Genomic DNA, 15,863 nt, shown 5'->3' with positions numbered 1-15,863 from the left:
AGGAATATTGATCTGAAAAAGGACAAATAAAACATCTGATAAATAAAAAAGCAAACTCCAAATTAACCAGTTTTTCAGCCAACAAAGTCTTTCAAGAATACTAACTTGCCATGTATTGATGTTTTAATCTAAGTATAACATCGATGTGTATCAACGACAAAAACAACTTTGCTCAAAGTTACTTTTTACAGTCAGTTTTGTTATTAGTTGGCAGAAAGATATCACTAATATAAAAAAGGCTAAACTATATCAAAACCTACCTCTCCACAATCAGCTGAATGTTTTTTACAATTTAATTTTCTAAATTTCATTCAGGCTAGCTGCATTCAGGATCACCCAGTCAAAATACATTACTTTTAAATATCCATTTTCATTCAACCAATACAATTTTACTTGCTTTAAAAAACCTACACATACTAAAAAGAAAAGAAAAGAAAGCTAAGAAACTAAATACTTATTTAATTAAAGGAATAGAGAAATGGAAGAGCCAAATTCTGTTACGTGAAAAATCAGCTCAAGAGTTGCAATTACCAAATTTTGTATTAACCTTTAACTGCTTCTCCTCAGCTCTACTAGGAAATATGTAATTGTCAGCTTTAAAAGTGTCATTACATGGTATTCATATATTATCAGGTTTTATAAGGGTATGTTATTTTATATGCATAGACAACCATACAGTACTGGGTCTTACATTTATGTATCAAAGACATTTGAACTTGTAAAGGACAAATAAAACTCTTTATTCTTATAAATTAAATTTTGAAATGAATTACATTTGTAATTTTAAACACTTACTTCAAAATATGTCAAATTTATTTTTGTGAAACTACTCTATGTAAGAGAGTCATAAATGTATTAGCAAGTTGAGTATTGTTACAAGATCGAGAAGTGTATGGCTGGATATTTGTTCAACGTTTCAGACATAACGGTATCAATAAAACTGATACTCACCAGGTTTTGAAAACGCTTCTTGAACATAATTTTTCGTTTAGCAAAGTATAATTATTCATAATGCTTTTATATTCTTAAGGGGTATAACAAAATCTATAGATTAAAGACACTTTTGGACTTTTCTCTCATTAAAATATTTTTGATAAGCAACATGTTACATTTTATCTCAATCAAGATCCTAGTTTTATCCTTACAAATAGTACCCAGCTGACTAGATGAAGACGCTGCTAATGAATTTGCCACTAAAAGCGAAACAACAACAATATCAGGAATGCTCGTAAAACACATTATATTATGGTATTTAAAGGTTTGATTATGTCCCCTTTTCCTCATAAGCCTTTCTACAATGTTAGGCCTTATTGTCATACAAAATAACTATGTTAAATAACGACACTGTACCCATAAAGAGATCTACAACAAGTGTTAGAAACAGCATTATATTCCTTGAACTTTACATACTAGTTATTTTAAATAGCACATATTATTACAGAATGGCTAACGATGGGTTCTCCAGTATCTTCAATTGTGCTGAAATATATGTGAGGCAATTTGAAAAGAATACAGCAACAACTGTACATAAGTACATTTGCCCAGTCTGTGAATTGGGTATGTGGAAGACATTTTCCTAATATGGAGACACGACACAGCTATTCAGATTTTGGAAACTATTTGGAAACTGATGAGGAGTAGATAATCATTTCTGTGAGTAACAGCACACAGAAACACAGGCCAGGCTCAACTAACACCAGCAGTTTATCAAAAATTTAGACATCCCAATCAGCGAAGACAAAAATAAAATAAAATCCTGTTTTCTAGAATATGTCACTATAATTTTGAATCCAAAATTCAATATAATAAACATATATATTCAAAACTACTAACCACCTTAAAACGTGATTCAGCGTACAATTAAACGAACTTTATCAACAAAATGTCAATTTTAACATAAGAGGATAAATAATAATAATTTCAGTTTAACAGATAAACGAATTATTACTAAAGTTAATATCATGTTTATATTAAAAACGAACCACATTCTACGAAAATTATTTATAAACGTGAAAAGAAACACAAAGGAGGAGCAACAACAGCAAAAAGAGTGCTTTACAATGTTCAATGTCCAGGTGGTCAAGAACATGTCCTTGAAACGTTGCTCATCCTTAAGATACGAGTACAAGAATATCAAAGCGATATAAAGAATTCTACTACAAATATTTCCACTTTTGCATGCAAAGTTACGTACAGATAATTATTAGTTTCAAATGATTGGCTTATTACACAAACACACAAAAGGTTTAATGTTTGAGGGGGATATCAGTCATAATAAATTTTGATATAAATACACGAAGTGGCCATAATATTTACACATGATGTATTTTTTTGAACAGTTCTGTATATATTTAGAGTTTTTATTTGTGAAATTTTATTTTACAACTTCAAATAATACGATCGCGACTGAACTTACTTTTAAATGACACATTTCGAATGTACGTCAACAGTTCGTTTCCAGAGGGCGCTGGAAACATGTCTTCACACTGCCTGAAAGACTTGCAACGATCTTTCATCATGTTGTGCAACGCGTGCGCCATGGCGTGCACAGCGTCAATCACAAATGGTACCAATCCTTCCTGTGCATATTTGTCCAAGGTTTCGGTTCCTATAGAATTAATTCAAGTAAAACTAACCAACAAAATATAAAGTAAATTTTAATTTTGCTAAAATATACGGTTCTAGATGTGTGAAAATAATAAAATAAGATATATTTTTTGAACTATTAAAGATGTGGCTGTTTGTTTAGTAAACAAGTAGAGTTTTTATGAATTGGTGATATGTGAAAGCTCAAAGCGTCTGGTTTCAACGGATATAGTGGATATGTTTAAAAAATACTTACTGAAATCAAACTAATAACATGTTATCTAATTTAAACAACGTTCTGATAATCTGTGAAATAGTGATTATTAAAAAGCAATGGTCTTTTTATCTTTCAACATAATGAATTATATTGCATCATATTAACTCCCGACAAAAAAGTTACATATTTTACGATATATATATATAAAAGTTATTGCCCTGAAAATTGTTTTATAAATACGCTTTCCCCTAAGTTGAGAGTAGGATTAGAACACTAATTTAGTTATCACTTTCAGAATTTTTATTTTGTTGACTTACCTGGATAAAATTTAAAAACAAACAAATAATTTTTTTGATATAATGCACATCATTTGTTATAAAGCAATATAAAAGAAATTTAAAAAGCATTGTAATGAACATCATGCTTGTAAGGAATTCGATATAAAAACATTTGTGCCTAACCTTCATGCTTCAGCTTGCTTATTTTGGCATGGATTGACTGAAGTTTTTTAATGCAGCCACTTCATTGTGAATATACTGCATGTTAATGTGATGAAATATTTCAAAAGTATTTTAGGAATTCGAAAGAAAAGCTGAAAATCGGAGAATAATTATGGCTTAGACGCCGATAGCTAGCGAAACATTAGAAACCGATAGGCGTAAAATTTGTGTGGAAAATAACAAAGTACTATACTGCATATATAAATAACGTTCCAGAAAATGTTTTGTCTTTCATCGTCCAACCCGATTGGCTAGTTCTGGTATTGAATGAAAGGCTTTATGGGCAGTGGTTTGTAGGAGACAAAAGATAGAACCGGAATGTAATTTTTTTATATGCCTCTGGTTTTGAATTAGAAATTGACAAATTAAAAGGAATTTGAAAAAAAATAAACATCTGTATTTTACGTGATTTTTTTATCACACATTCTCGACCTATTAGAGTACACAGTCTAATTTATACATGAAAGTGAATACCAAAGACTGAACGCAAACTGTTGTTTATAATTTAGAAACTATAAATTACTTCAAATTTGTCTGTATTTCGTTCATAGGCTTGCGAGTCAACGGAAATTAGGGATTTTACTGCCTGGTCAAAGTTCAGTGTCTTAGAAATTTAATCATGACTTTTTTGACTTCTATAATTATGATACTTATTTAATTGCAATTGTTTATTGGTTATGGATTTCACGCAAAGCTACACGAGGGCTATCTGCGCTACCCGTCCCCAATTTAGCACTGTAAGGCCAGAGGGAAGGCAGCTAGTCATCACCACCACCGCCAAATCTTGGGCTACTATTTTACCAACGAATAGTGAGATTGACCGTGACATTATAACGCCCCCACGGCTGAAAGGGCGAGCATGTTTGGTGGGACGGGGAATCGAACCCGCGACCCGCAGATTACGAATCGAGCGCCCTAACCACCTGGCCATGCCGAGCCAAATTGCAATTGAAAACTGTGGGTTTCCGTTGCAGTCTCGGACTGGTCTATTAAAACTAATTGGACTTTATTTATTAAAATAATAAACACATTATAAAAAAAACTGCTTTCTGATAGGAATTACTCTGTATGATGTATTGCACGTTCTGCCCCTTAAATGAAAGAGCTAATGGGTTTTTATTTTTCGTGCGCCCGTGATTATCAGTTGTCCTACAATAAATTGAATCTTTAGTAAATAAGATATGTTTTGTCACCCCTTATTCTCCAGCACCTGAACCTTACCAATCTAGGGATTACTAACCCCAAAAAGACGCATGAATTACAAAAGATACACCTTATGACATTCCTAATAATGCCTCAAATGAAGAATACTTTGCTCAACTTTGCGCCCACTACTGTAAGCTGATTTTACCTGATAGGGGTATAATATAATAGAGCTAGTTTCATCCTCTCGGTTGTTAAATTTAAGAGAAGAAAATGAATGACAAATATAAAAGTAATAAATAAAAATGCAAATACTCTTTCTTGTTTTGCCTAAAGGACGATTCATTTCCTGTTAAACGTACTTGAAATCACTGTTTATAAACCTAAAGGACCATATGACTGACTAGTTAGAATAACTGGAAATAGTTTTATATAACCTTGATAATATTACGAAAGCTTTTAGTCAATATGCAAAGCTGAAGGATGATGCTGTTTTTGAATGCCTTGATAATTATGGTACTTACGGTCAGTTTCGTATGAAAAAAAAATGCTGAATCATGGATTTCTAAGACTTCAATCCAACTAACAACTAAAGTGCTCATCCTACTTTAAGTTCACTTATTTATCCCTAAGAGTTGCATTACTTTAATAATGAGCTTACCTGTACAAAGATCCACATTTGTATAATCGTTTTGAAATTTGCATTTGAAATGCTGTTCCCAGAACGGTTTAAACCAAGGATTTCTCAAATTACTCCTCGGCCTCAAGGCCATGAAATAGTTGTTAAAGTCTACGAAAAAAAAAGCACACTTTGTTAGATTTTATTAATCCTATTAATTCGGTAGACTACTTATCACAATAAAAAATATCATGACTTTATTAGAACTTGTAACTTTATAAGAGATGGCTATCCTTTAATGTGCAGGTGTAACAGATAATTGATAATTATTTTGAGACAATAAAATATATGCTGCAAAATATAAAAATGTATATAGATATTAAACACGAATGAAAGAGCAATAAATCTATGCAACATGCAAACAATAGCAAGGATGAACTATTCCCTTATCTACACACCACTGAACTACGGAATACCCACCCACCACCTTCTTTCAACTACACAAGAACACGCAGTTTAGAAACAAATAATCAATATTTTCTTGCTCTGATAGTTATTCTGCATTTTTTAAGTTTTTATGCAAACAAACCACTCAGTTTTCGATGGTGCTTCCTAAACTACGTTATTTACTTTGCTGCATAACAATTCATCAACTAGTTTCTGTCTGTGTTATGTTTACATATAGACTGATTTTCTTTACTCTTTTCTCTTTGAAATTCGAGGGTTTACTTGAAGCTTTAACATACTGTATCGCACCACTCCAGTGCACGCCAAAGTACTGCCTCTGGGGAGAAGCGAATTTCGAAAGCACTCCTCGTTGAATAGGAGAAGGCTTCAATGATCGCTCGAGGTGTTTTACTCGTGGTACAAAAGAATTAAACATGCACAATTATAGCTGAAGCCGAAGACTTGTTTTATGCAAACGATGCAATGCAGAAGTTCTCTCCTTTTGATTTACTTTTCACAGCAAGAACCACGATTTAAATTCTTTTGTTAGTAGCAATGAGATTGTGAATAAATATTTTTGACACACTAAACCTGAAAACCTCAAAGTAATTTGTGCTTTAGTCACATGCACCCGCTACACAGAGCGTAACAGATTACACTAGTGTATGTAACGCAAGTAATAATCTATTGGAAATATCACCATAATAATACATTATAAAGCAGTATTATAAACTGCGTTGGTAGTACAATACTATTATTATGTTAAGCAGTGTAAGTAACGCATGTAATAATGTATTGGAAATACCATAATTATAATTCATTAAAAAACAGTATTAACTGCGTTGGTGGTACAGTGTTCAAATATAGTTAGTAAAACTTAGAATGATGCCATAAATTTGCAATCATACATGTTATTTTCTTACAGGTTAGGAAGTCATTTGTAATTATTGTGGTTGATGAGGGTCTATTATTGTAATATTTTATATATTCAATATTATTGTAAAATACTTTTGAAGAGATATATCTGAACTTTATATTACCCTTTATTTCATTCCTTTTTGGTAAAATTGTGATAGCGCCCTCTGCTGCTACTTCTTGGTTTCTAACAGGATGTACTTTAGCTCCCCAACTGTCACTTCCTATCCACAGAAAATGACCTATCTTGTTCAACTCAACTGTGGCCGCCAGCAATTTTCTGCAAGATAAAATTAATAGATAGTTTCTCTCCCAGTAAATCAACGCTAAAATCCAAGATTTTGATAACCAGTTGTGTAGCTTTGCGTTAGAAACAAACAAAGAAACGAAAATAGATAATTTAATTTGTACTTAAAGTTATCAATCCAAACGCAATAAATATAATACATGAAGGAAAAAAAAACACGAGGTAATTAATTGAATAAAAGGTATAAAAACTACTGTAGTAATATCCAAACGATATATATATATATATATTCGTCGTCTAATAACATTAGAGATACGTTTTTGGGGGACTAACTGTCAGTTATTAGGTAGCAGTGGCGACACCAGAGGGAGGTGCCACCCCTGAAACTTGTCTACTTTCTTTTACATAAAATTTTAAAAAAATGTTTAGTAAAGGTTACACCTCCTAGATTAGAATGTATTCATTTACTAGTCTACCCCACGGAAGGAAATCCCACCCAACTTACTAGGAAATCCTACCTAATAAAACATTATCTATTTATCTTCCATAGGATTCCTTCCACGTAATGCCCCCCCCCCCAGTGATGTCTTCATTTACCAGTCTACCCCACGGAAGGAAATCCCACCCAACTTACTAGTCTACCCCACGGAAGGAAATCCCACCTAACTTACTAGTCTACCCCACGGAAGGAAATCCCACCCAAATTACTAGTCTACCCCACGGAAGGAAACTCCACCCAACAAAACATTATCTATTTATCTTCCATAGAATTCCTTCCACATAATGCCCCCCCCCCACACACACACACAGTGGTAAAGCGGTATGTCTGCGGACTTACAACGCTAGAAATCGGGTTTCGATACCCGTGGTGGGCTGAGCACAGATAACCCATTGCGTAGCTCTGTGCTTAAAGAAAAAGCTTTTGCACACACACCCCTCTCTCTCCCCGCCAGTGGCTCAACGACAAGTCTGCATGCTTAGAATGCTCAAAATCAGGTTTTGATAGCTGTGGTGGGCAGAGCACAGATAGCCCATTGTGTAGCTTTGCGCTTAACAACAACCAATCCCAAGCCCACCTGTCTGCCACCCCTTTCGCCTCCCGACTTTAAGAATCCTGGTGTCGGCATTGGTACGAAGACAGAACCCCGTGTAGATAATTGTTGAAATTGTAACCGAGGGACTGTGAAAAGAAAAAAAAGAATGTGCGTAAAACCTCACTTTTATGTCTTAGTATATATTATTTAAATAATTCATTAAAAAACAAATTGCATCACACAATCTTAAAAGTCACACAACAGTATATTAATAAACAAAAGGCATAATACACTTATTTATATCGTAACTAATAACACAAAGTCTATGCATACCTACAATTATCTTCGTCTACGAATAATACTACTCCACGAGCTCGAGGCTTTCCACTCAACCTTTTTATAATCTGTCTAAAATCATCTGGCTTGGAGTCCCGAGAAATCTTCTCGGATACTGCAATGCATATTCCTGAATAGAATACAACACACTTGTAAAGAGCATGCAAAGTAAGATAAGCGGATGTATTTTTGAAGCATCACGAGTAGCCTTTACTTCAGATTATTTTGTAAACGTATTTCTTCTTGGATACTAACATAAGAGCGACTTGGAAAAGCATTACTGTAAGGTTTACGAAATCTTTTTCAAAACATTTTTAGAAATAGTTACTACTAAGTTTGCCTGTACACATTGCCGAAAAGTTCGTTAATGTTCCAAATTTATGTCTTTTTAGAAACTGAAATGTTCCATTATTAAAGCTAATTGATTGAAGAATGGTAAAGAAATAAAGGGAATAAATGAATGTCATACTCTCTAAAATGTTTGTAGTGGATAAAACTGTTGAGGTTTAATCTTTGGGTTCAATATCTAATATTAAATACAGTAATAATCACATACTAAGTCTTCAGAAGTGTTATTAGAATTTTCTTGAAAATCACATGTTCATGATTGTCTTACATAATTCGATATTCGGCTAACCACCAAAATTGAAGATGTAAGTAACACTGTTGCAGGGGAAATAACTGCTAATTCACTACTCCATAACTAGGAAAAAATATTTATTTAGGTACATATGTATATTTTAAAATTTTTATAACGTGTTCTGCATGTAGTTACATTGCCTCCTTTTAAACAAGATGTGAGAAATCGCAAATATGAAACTGAGATTACACACCACAATATCTGCCGACTTACAAACGTTAGAAACAGGGTTTCGATACCCGTGGGGGGGGGGGCAGAGCACAGATAGCCCATTGTGTATCTTTGTGATTCATTAAAACAAACACCACAATAATTGCTAAGAAAAATGTCATACTTGTTTGACCCTATTTCATGTCTCTGGTATTGTGGTTTAAGATGGGGGATACAGAGACTTGTATACCTTGAAATTATAGTGGGGATGATCGTTAAAACAGGTAATCTGGAAAAGTGAGATGTTACAGTAAGATTTTTGTCTGACCTAAACGTGCTTCTTAACTGCTCCAGTAGCCATTTGCAGTACATAGCAAATAGAAAAGACAGTTAATACAATTAATTAAAGTCACAGCAATAGCCTATTTGTGTAAGGATAAATAATAATTTAATTGAATCTCATCTATTTGCTCACTTTACTTTGATGTCCTTGTTCTATTTAACATGTAATTAACTTAGCCACAATCTTCTGTGTACCTCGTATACTTGAAACTTAGCTATCTATAGAATAGAAACACTCAATTCTTTCAAAAATTATGAAAATACCTGAACATTTCGTGATATTAGACTGCAAAGTATTATTACCTATTATTTACAACCCGGTTATAAAGTAATTGTATTCTACCTATGACATTAAACTTTTATTAAACAAAGAACCAAGTTTACAAAGATTTAAATGTGATACCAAAGCAGGTTTTAGTGGAATTTAATGTTGCTTAAAATATCGTGCAGGAAACTGTAAGAGCACACAGTTAAATGGGACATAAACAACGTCCGAACTAACGTTTTTGTTGGAGATGTACACAAACACATTTTTTTTAATTTGTAAGATTTTTGTTCGTTAAAAGGTAATGCATGTTAGGCACTTAGTCTACCATTTCTTTATTTTGCTGTTTGAAGACAATTCGGTGTTTGAAAATAGTCAAGAAAAGCATTCCTCCAAATTTCCTTTCAGATCGATTTACGGTTTTGAAGAGTATGAAGAAATGTGTAGGAATAAAAGATTAAAGGGCCTCAAATATATTGGGATTTTCTGAACAACATAACCCCTTTTTCGATTCCATTCGATCATAATGCAACACATAACTCAGTTAAATACCTGTATAGTCATAATCCATCAATCTTTTAAATTGTCCCAATAATTTTCAAATGATTAAGAGGAATTGAAATGGTTTTACAATATTCTTACATTTTAAAGAAAACTCAGTCTTATCCCCTTTGTTCAAAGTAATAGACATCCAGGGTGTACTTAAAATATACATCAGTATCTCTATATATAGAGCACATATTCAAGGAATTGATAAAACAAGTTATCCCAATCACTCGTCAAAATAGCTATAATTTTTGTGTTCCTTAAATTATTCCAGGTAGAAAATTATATCGAAACCAGCTATAAGTATTGTGCTTTAAACAAACCAGTTACTGGTTAAAGTAGGAAAATGTTGCTAGTATTATTCAAGTAAAAGATTTTATGCCAAAATACGCTACTTTGCTTATATTAAAAACAATATAATTTCAATTAGTATTTTGGAAATAAACAATTGACCAGCTACTTTTAAGAGTTTTTTTCTTTAAAGGTGTACAATTGTGGTTCTCCATAAACATATGCAATATAAATAGTTACAATTTTTTTATAAACTCTATATTCAGATTACTACTGATTATATATTTCAGTTATAGCAGGCAAGCATCCTAGAAATATTGATATGTCTTGTTATAATATATCCGATGTCGTTAACAAAGTCACAGTAATGTTCAAATTAACCTGGATAATTCCACAACGATAAACGCAATAATATTAGAGATACAATGTAGAAGATGACAAAAAATGGAGGGACCAACATATAATACAACTTGTAAGTGTACTTAATTAAATGCAATTCTTCAAATTCGTAGGCGCGAAATTGTCTTGCTTTGACAATGCAATGTTGTTTTGGCATGCTGTTCACCTAACTTAAGCTTTTTTCTTCTGCTTGTTGATTTGCTCATATTTGGTCATTGCTTTCACATCGTTATGTGAGATCATTACATCCTGGAGGAAGAGTGAAGATTTTCGATGAAAGAGTAATTGTTAGAGCTGGAAACCGGATAAGCACAGCACATTTTGTTGTCCACGCGCTATTGGAGAGATGGTCTGTTCATTAAGGAACTCAAAAAAGATCGTGGTAGGTCAACTGCGCTACGTAAAGATCAGTATCTTGCAACATGGGTGTTATAAATAGTTAGACCACTATCCACTAGTTGAGTGGTTATAAATGACTAAAGAATAAATGAAATACTTTAGTAGTTTAGCTTATGGTCAAGAAGATCTTCTTTGGTCCTCCAGTTAACTCTAAAACACCACACTGCTCTTGGGGTTTTGTAGAAATCACAGAATGGCCGATTCAGTGTTTCATGTTGCTACAGGTGATGCACAAATTCCTGTCTGACGAAATAGAGGTAAACGATAGTGTCAGTGTAATATCTGACCTGGCATGGTCTGGTGGTTAGGGCACTTGACTCGCAATCTGCGTGTCGCGAGTTCGAATTCTGTCACCGAACATGCTCGTCCTTTCAGTCAAGAGGCGTTATAATGTGATTGTTAATCCCAATTTTCGTTGACAGAAGAGTAGCTTTGAGCGAAATTCAATAAACAAACAAACAGTGCAATACCATGAACAGGACCTTTTCGGTGACTACTCGTTTATAGTTTGAACATACATAAATATGAGTGAACATTAAGATCTTATGATTAGCTGCTAGAAAAAGAAGAAAAAAGGGAACACGAATTTTTCAGCAAGAAGACATGTTTCACATCTCATAAAAGATCGATCAGAACTTCTTGGATGTCATATTCATTTCTAAAAATGATAGTGAAACTCTACAGCAGTCTCTCATTGATTCTCCAACTTAAAATTAAATATGGTAACTTTCAACAAAAAAGTATTCAGATTTGTTTGTTTTTCATCAACTCCCTGTATGTGGTTATTATAATAACAAAGTCTGATCAAATTAATTTGATTCCATAATTTTTCTTCAAAGTTCTATGTCTAAGAGTATTGAAATAATACTTAGAGAAAAGTAAAAACGTATTTTTGTATTTATCATTTCTATAGGTTTTGCTTTACTTAGACTAGCTGCATTTTTTTAAACACAAAGTTAAAATTTCCAACACGATATAAAAAGAGGATTATTGTTGCACCTCCATGTAGCAATCTTTCTGCAAAGGCGGGTCAAAGTAGTAGTCCTTCAGTAAAGTTAGGTCAAAATAGCAATATTTGTGTAAAATTAGATCAAAAGAGCAGTTCTTCTGTAAAGTTAGATCAAAGTAATAATCTTTCTGTAAAATTAGATCAAAATAGCAATTCCTCTGCAAAAATAGGTCAAGCAAAGAAACGGCCTTTCTGTAAAGGTAGATCAAAGTAGCAATCTTTCTACTGCGGACTTACTACGCTAGAATCCGGGTTTCGATACCCGTGGTGGGCAGAGCACAGATAGCCCATTGTGTAGCTTTGTGCTTAATTAAAAACAAACAAACAATCTTTCTATAAAAGCAGGTCAAAATAGCAGCCTTTCAGAAGAACAGATAGAAGTAGTAGTCCTTCTGTAAAGTTAGGTCAAAATAGCAGTCTCTGTGTAAAATTAGATCAAAATAGCAGTTCTTCTGTAAAGTTAGGTCAAAATAGCAGTCTCTGTGTAAAATTAGATCAAAATAGCAGTTCTTTTGTAAAGTTAGTTCAATTTAGCAATCTTTATCTAAAATTAGATCAAAATAGCAGTTCTTCTGTAAAGTTAGATTAAAGTAGCAATCTTTCTGTAACAATTATATCAAAATAGCACTTCCTTTGCAAAGATAGATCAAACAAAGAAACAGTCTTTCTGTCAAGTTAGTCAAAGTAGCAATCTTTCTATAAAAGCAGGTCAAAATAGCAGCCCTTCAGAAGGACAGATAAAAGTAGCAGTTCTTCTGCAAAGTTATATTAAAGTATCAATCTCTCTGTAAAGTAAGATCAAAGGTAGGTCAAAATACTAAGTGTTTATTATAATAACAAAATATGATTAAATTAGTCTGATTTCACAATTTCCTTTCAAAGTTTTATATTTAAGAATATTGAAAATAATACTTCAAGAAAAGTAAAAGAAAATTACCTGAGAGAATTTAGATAACTGTGGGCATAAAACTTCTAATATATGAATGTTTCCTTGTAACGGCTTTTGTTAATTCATTTTGGTGTTTGAAGTAAGAAGACGTTATACAACTACATACGGGTTTGTACCTGATCTTCGAGCTAGCATCTTGAAATATTCAATGCCTTTTTCGCCGTAGTCACCGTCTACAGCCACAGTAGAAACATAATTCCAACGCAACTTCAGGATGACATCTACTATTGCTTGGGCTTGGAAATTATCAGGCGGAACCACCCTAGAAAAGTAGCCAAATCTTGCTTTATCGCTGAGTTCAGTGCTGGTTGAAGCATAACTTATTTGTGGAATCTGAAAAGAAAAAGAAACATCATTTGCAAGAAAAACATTAACGGATCTTATCTTGAGCGCTGTGTGTGTCGGTCGTTAGTATTTTGCGTTTCGGTTCAACTATACCCAGAAACGTCTATATATAAAATAAATACCATTAATATTTTTAACTTTATTTTTTAAATGCTTGGTCTTAGACTAAATGGTTAGACTAGCAGTATCGGAAGGAAACTAATACTTATTTATGTAAATAATCTGGATTACAATGGATTTTAATACATAGACTTATAAGATGCCATTGTAAATATCATGAGCACAGTAGCCACTGACTGGTGAAAGAACTATAGTTGAATATAAAACGTCTAGAAGAGTTTTTGGGACCAGTATAACATTTCGTGAAAATAAAATCGTTTTAAAACACAATGCGAAAGAAGATTGGACAGGTTAAGACAAGCTATCTGTCTGAATAAGAATTTAAAGAAAAACCAATTATTGGAAGACAAAAGCATCTGAAATGAAAAACGAACTAAGTTTCCTTTGAAAAGAGAAGCATTTATTCTGCCTTTTTCTATTTTTTAAAAGGCTATTTGATTTCAATGATATAAAGGGAAATAAAATTCAATGAAAGAGATTGTTGATTTTGTTAGAGCAAGGCTATACAATATGCGATCTGTGCTCAGTCTACAAGGGATAATCGAACCTATAATTTTAGAGTCTAAGTCCGTAAACTTAACGTTGACCCATTAGGAGACGTTGTTTGCTTAAAATTAGAGGCTGAATTGTGTATTTTTCTTTTTTTCGCACTTCAGAAAATAAATAAATATAGCCTAAACGACTGACAACTGTAAAAGTACACGATCGAAAAAGTTTGTTTCAAAATAACAAACTCAATAACTAGCCTAATAAACTTGTTTCTGCCAGCGTTTTCCAGATTTACGCGCAACTTAATTCACGCGAACCGTTGCAAACTGTCATTCTATTGTCCACGGTCGTATTACGGAACAAAAATCAATAAAGATGAACTAATGCGCCGATACTCAAGCCATCTCAGTGTTACCAGATGTTCGCGGAACATGTTTGTGAACAAGCAATCATTGGAAATGCGTGGGAAGCTCACGGCGTTATGAAGAAGCTGATAGAAACCTTCCTAAAGTTGCTATATTTATGTTTGTTTATCAGTACTGTGCTTATCAAGTTTCCTCTCAGCTATATTTTGCTGTTTTTGAATTAAATAATTTTGCTATCCTGTATCTTGCCCGATGTACAAATGAGACTTTGCAGTATTTACCTCCTGGATACAAACAAGTGCTAATCGTTGAACAAAACAACACTTTTAAATTACTATCAGAACATATTCGTTTATAACTGATTTAAGCAGTCTTTTTGATGAACAAACAAAGGTATAATGGGCAGCAACTGCGTATTTTATAGTGACACTTGAGAAGAAAGTTTTGGAGGACTAATCTACAAAAGTAGCTCAGGTGGAAAAGACTATTTTTGTAGTTTACACTTTCAAGAGTTTCTCCTCAAGTGTCGCTCTGAACTAGGTAGCTTCTGCCTTTTTCAACTTTGTTTACCAGAGCATATCTTACCTGGTGTTAATGAAACGTCCTCAGTTTTTAACATATCATGCTGTGAAAATAATCAGTTCGATTAGTGTAAAGATTCCTATGTGATTTTGTCTCACTGCGAAAATAGGAAATGAATTAGGCAGTCCTCATTGTTGCATTACAAATTTTACGTTTCTATGGTAATAACTTCCGTATTTTCTAGCTGTGAATAACAATAATTCTGCACACTTTTTTATTTGCATGGAACAGCTTTAACTTGATATTCTCTTAACCCCTGACTCTATGGCGAGGCTTGCTTTCAACTAAGTGTCTTTCTTGTGCAACTTGTCTCCATTTTGTGTCAAATGGTCGATCAGTTGCTGCTAATTAGAAGGTAGTGATCTAACCTTTCTAATTATTCCTCCCCCCCTCCTGATGGCAACAGATATTGGTTCTTGTAAATCAAATATAAGGAGAGTTATTCTGCCGGAACAACATAATATTTCATCAACGACAAAAAGTTTGGTATAGCTCCTGGAACTCGACCACTTAATATGTCTGGATATCTATAAGCAGGAATTCAGACTTGTAGACCCTCCACAAATAGGTTCAGGTCACAATATAACACACTCACCATAATCCCTTTCAGTTACTTTGTCAATCACTGCCACATTGTTCATTCGTCTGGCTTCAGACCTATATTTACCTATTACGACTGGGTGTAGATACTCTCATCACATTACAAAATTTGCGACCAATCGTTAATAGTCCATTTCTGACCCTTCCAAAATAACCCCATTCACCTTTAGCGCGATGTCTAAATCATAACTTCACATATAGTAATAAAAGAAACTGTTTATTTCAGACAATGTTCGACCCTAGGGCTTCACCAGGGCTAGTAGTTTAAGAATATGATGTACTACTAGCCCAATGAAGCCGCAAGGGCGAAACGTTGACTAAAATAAAT

General features: G+C 33.4%; 1 protein-coding gene across 1 annotated transcript in view; it reads right to left on the bottom strand.

The window, feature by feature from the left end:
• Window positions 1-15,863, bottom strand: part of LOC106478032 (metabotropic glutamate receptor 3-like) — a 111,607-nt gene that overhangs the window by 10,788 nt on the left and 84,956 nt on the right. The window contains exons 2-6 of the mRNA XM_013938538.2: window positions 13,151-13,367; window positions 8,042-8,174; window positions 6,553-6,707; window positions 5,108-5,236; window positions 2,417-2,608 (exon numbers count right to left, since the gene is read on the bottom strand). Coding sequence (XP_013793992.1) covers window positions 2,417-2,608; window positions 5,108-5,236; window positions 6,553-6,707; window positions 8,042-8,174; window positions 13,151-13,367 — 826 coding nt within the window. The remainder of the gene's footprint in view (window positions 1-2,416; window positions 2,609-5,107; window positions 5,237-6,552; window positions 6,708-8,041; window positions 8,175-13,150; window positions 13,368-15,863) is intronic.

The sequence above is a fragment of the Limulus polyphemus genome, unplaced genomic scaffold (assembly GCF_000517525.1).
Source record: "Limulus polyphemus unplaced genomic scaffold, Limulus_polyphemus-2.1.2 Scaffold174, whole genome shotgun sequence".
NCBI classification, from domain to species: Eukaryota; Metazoa; Arthropoda; class Merostomata; order Xiphosura; family Limulidae; genus Limulus; species Limulus polyphemus.
Note: the sequence above shows the minus strand (reverse complement) of the source record. Positions and strands in the feature narration are given on the sequence as shown.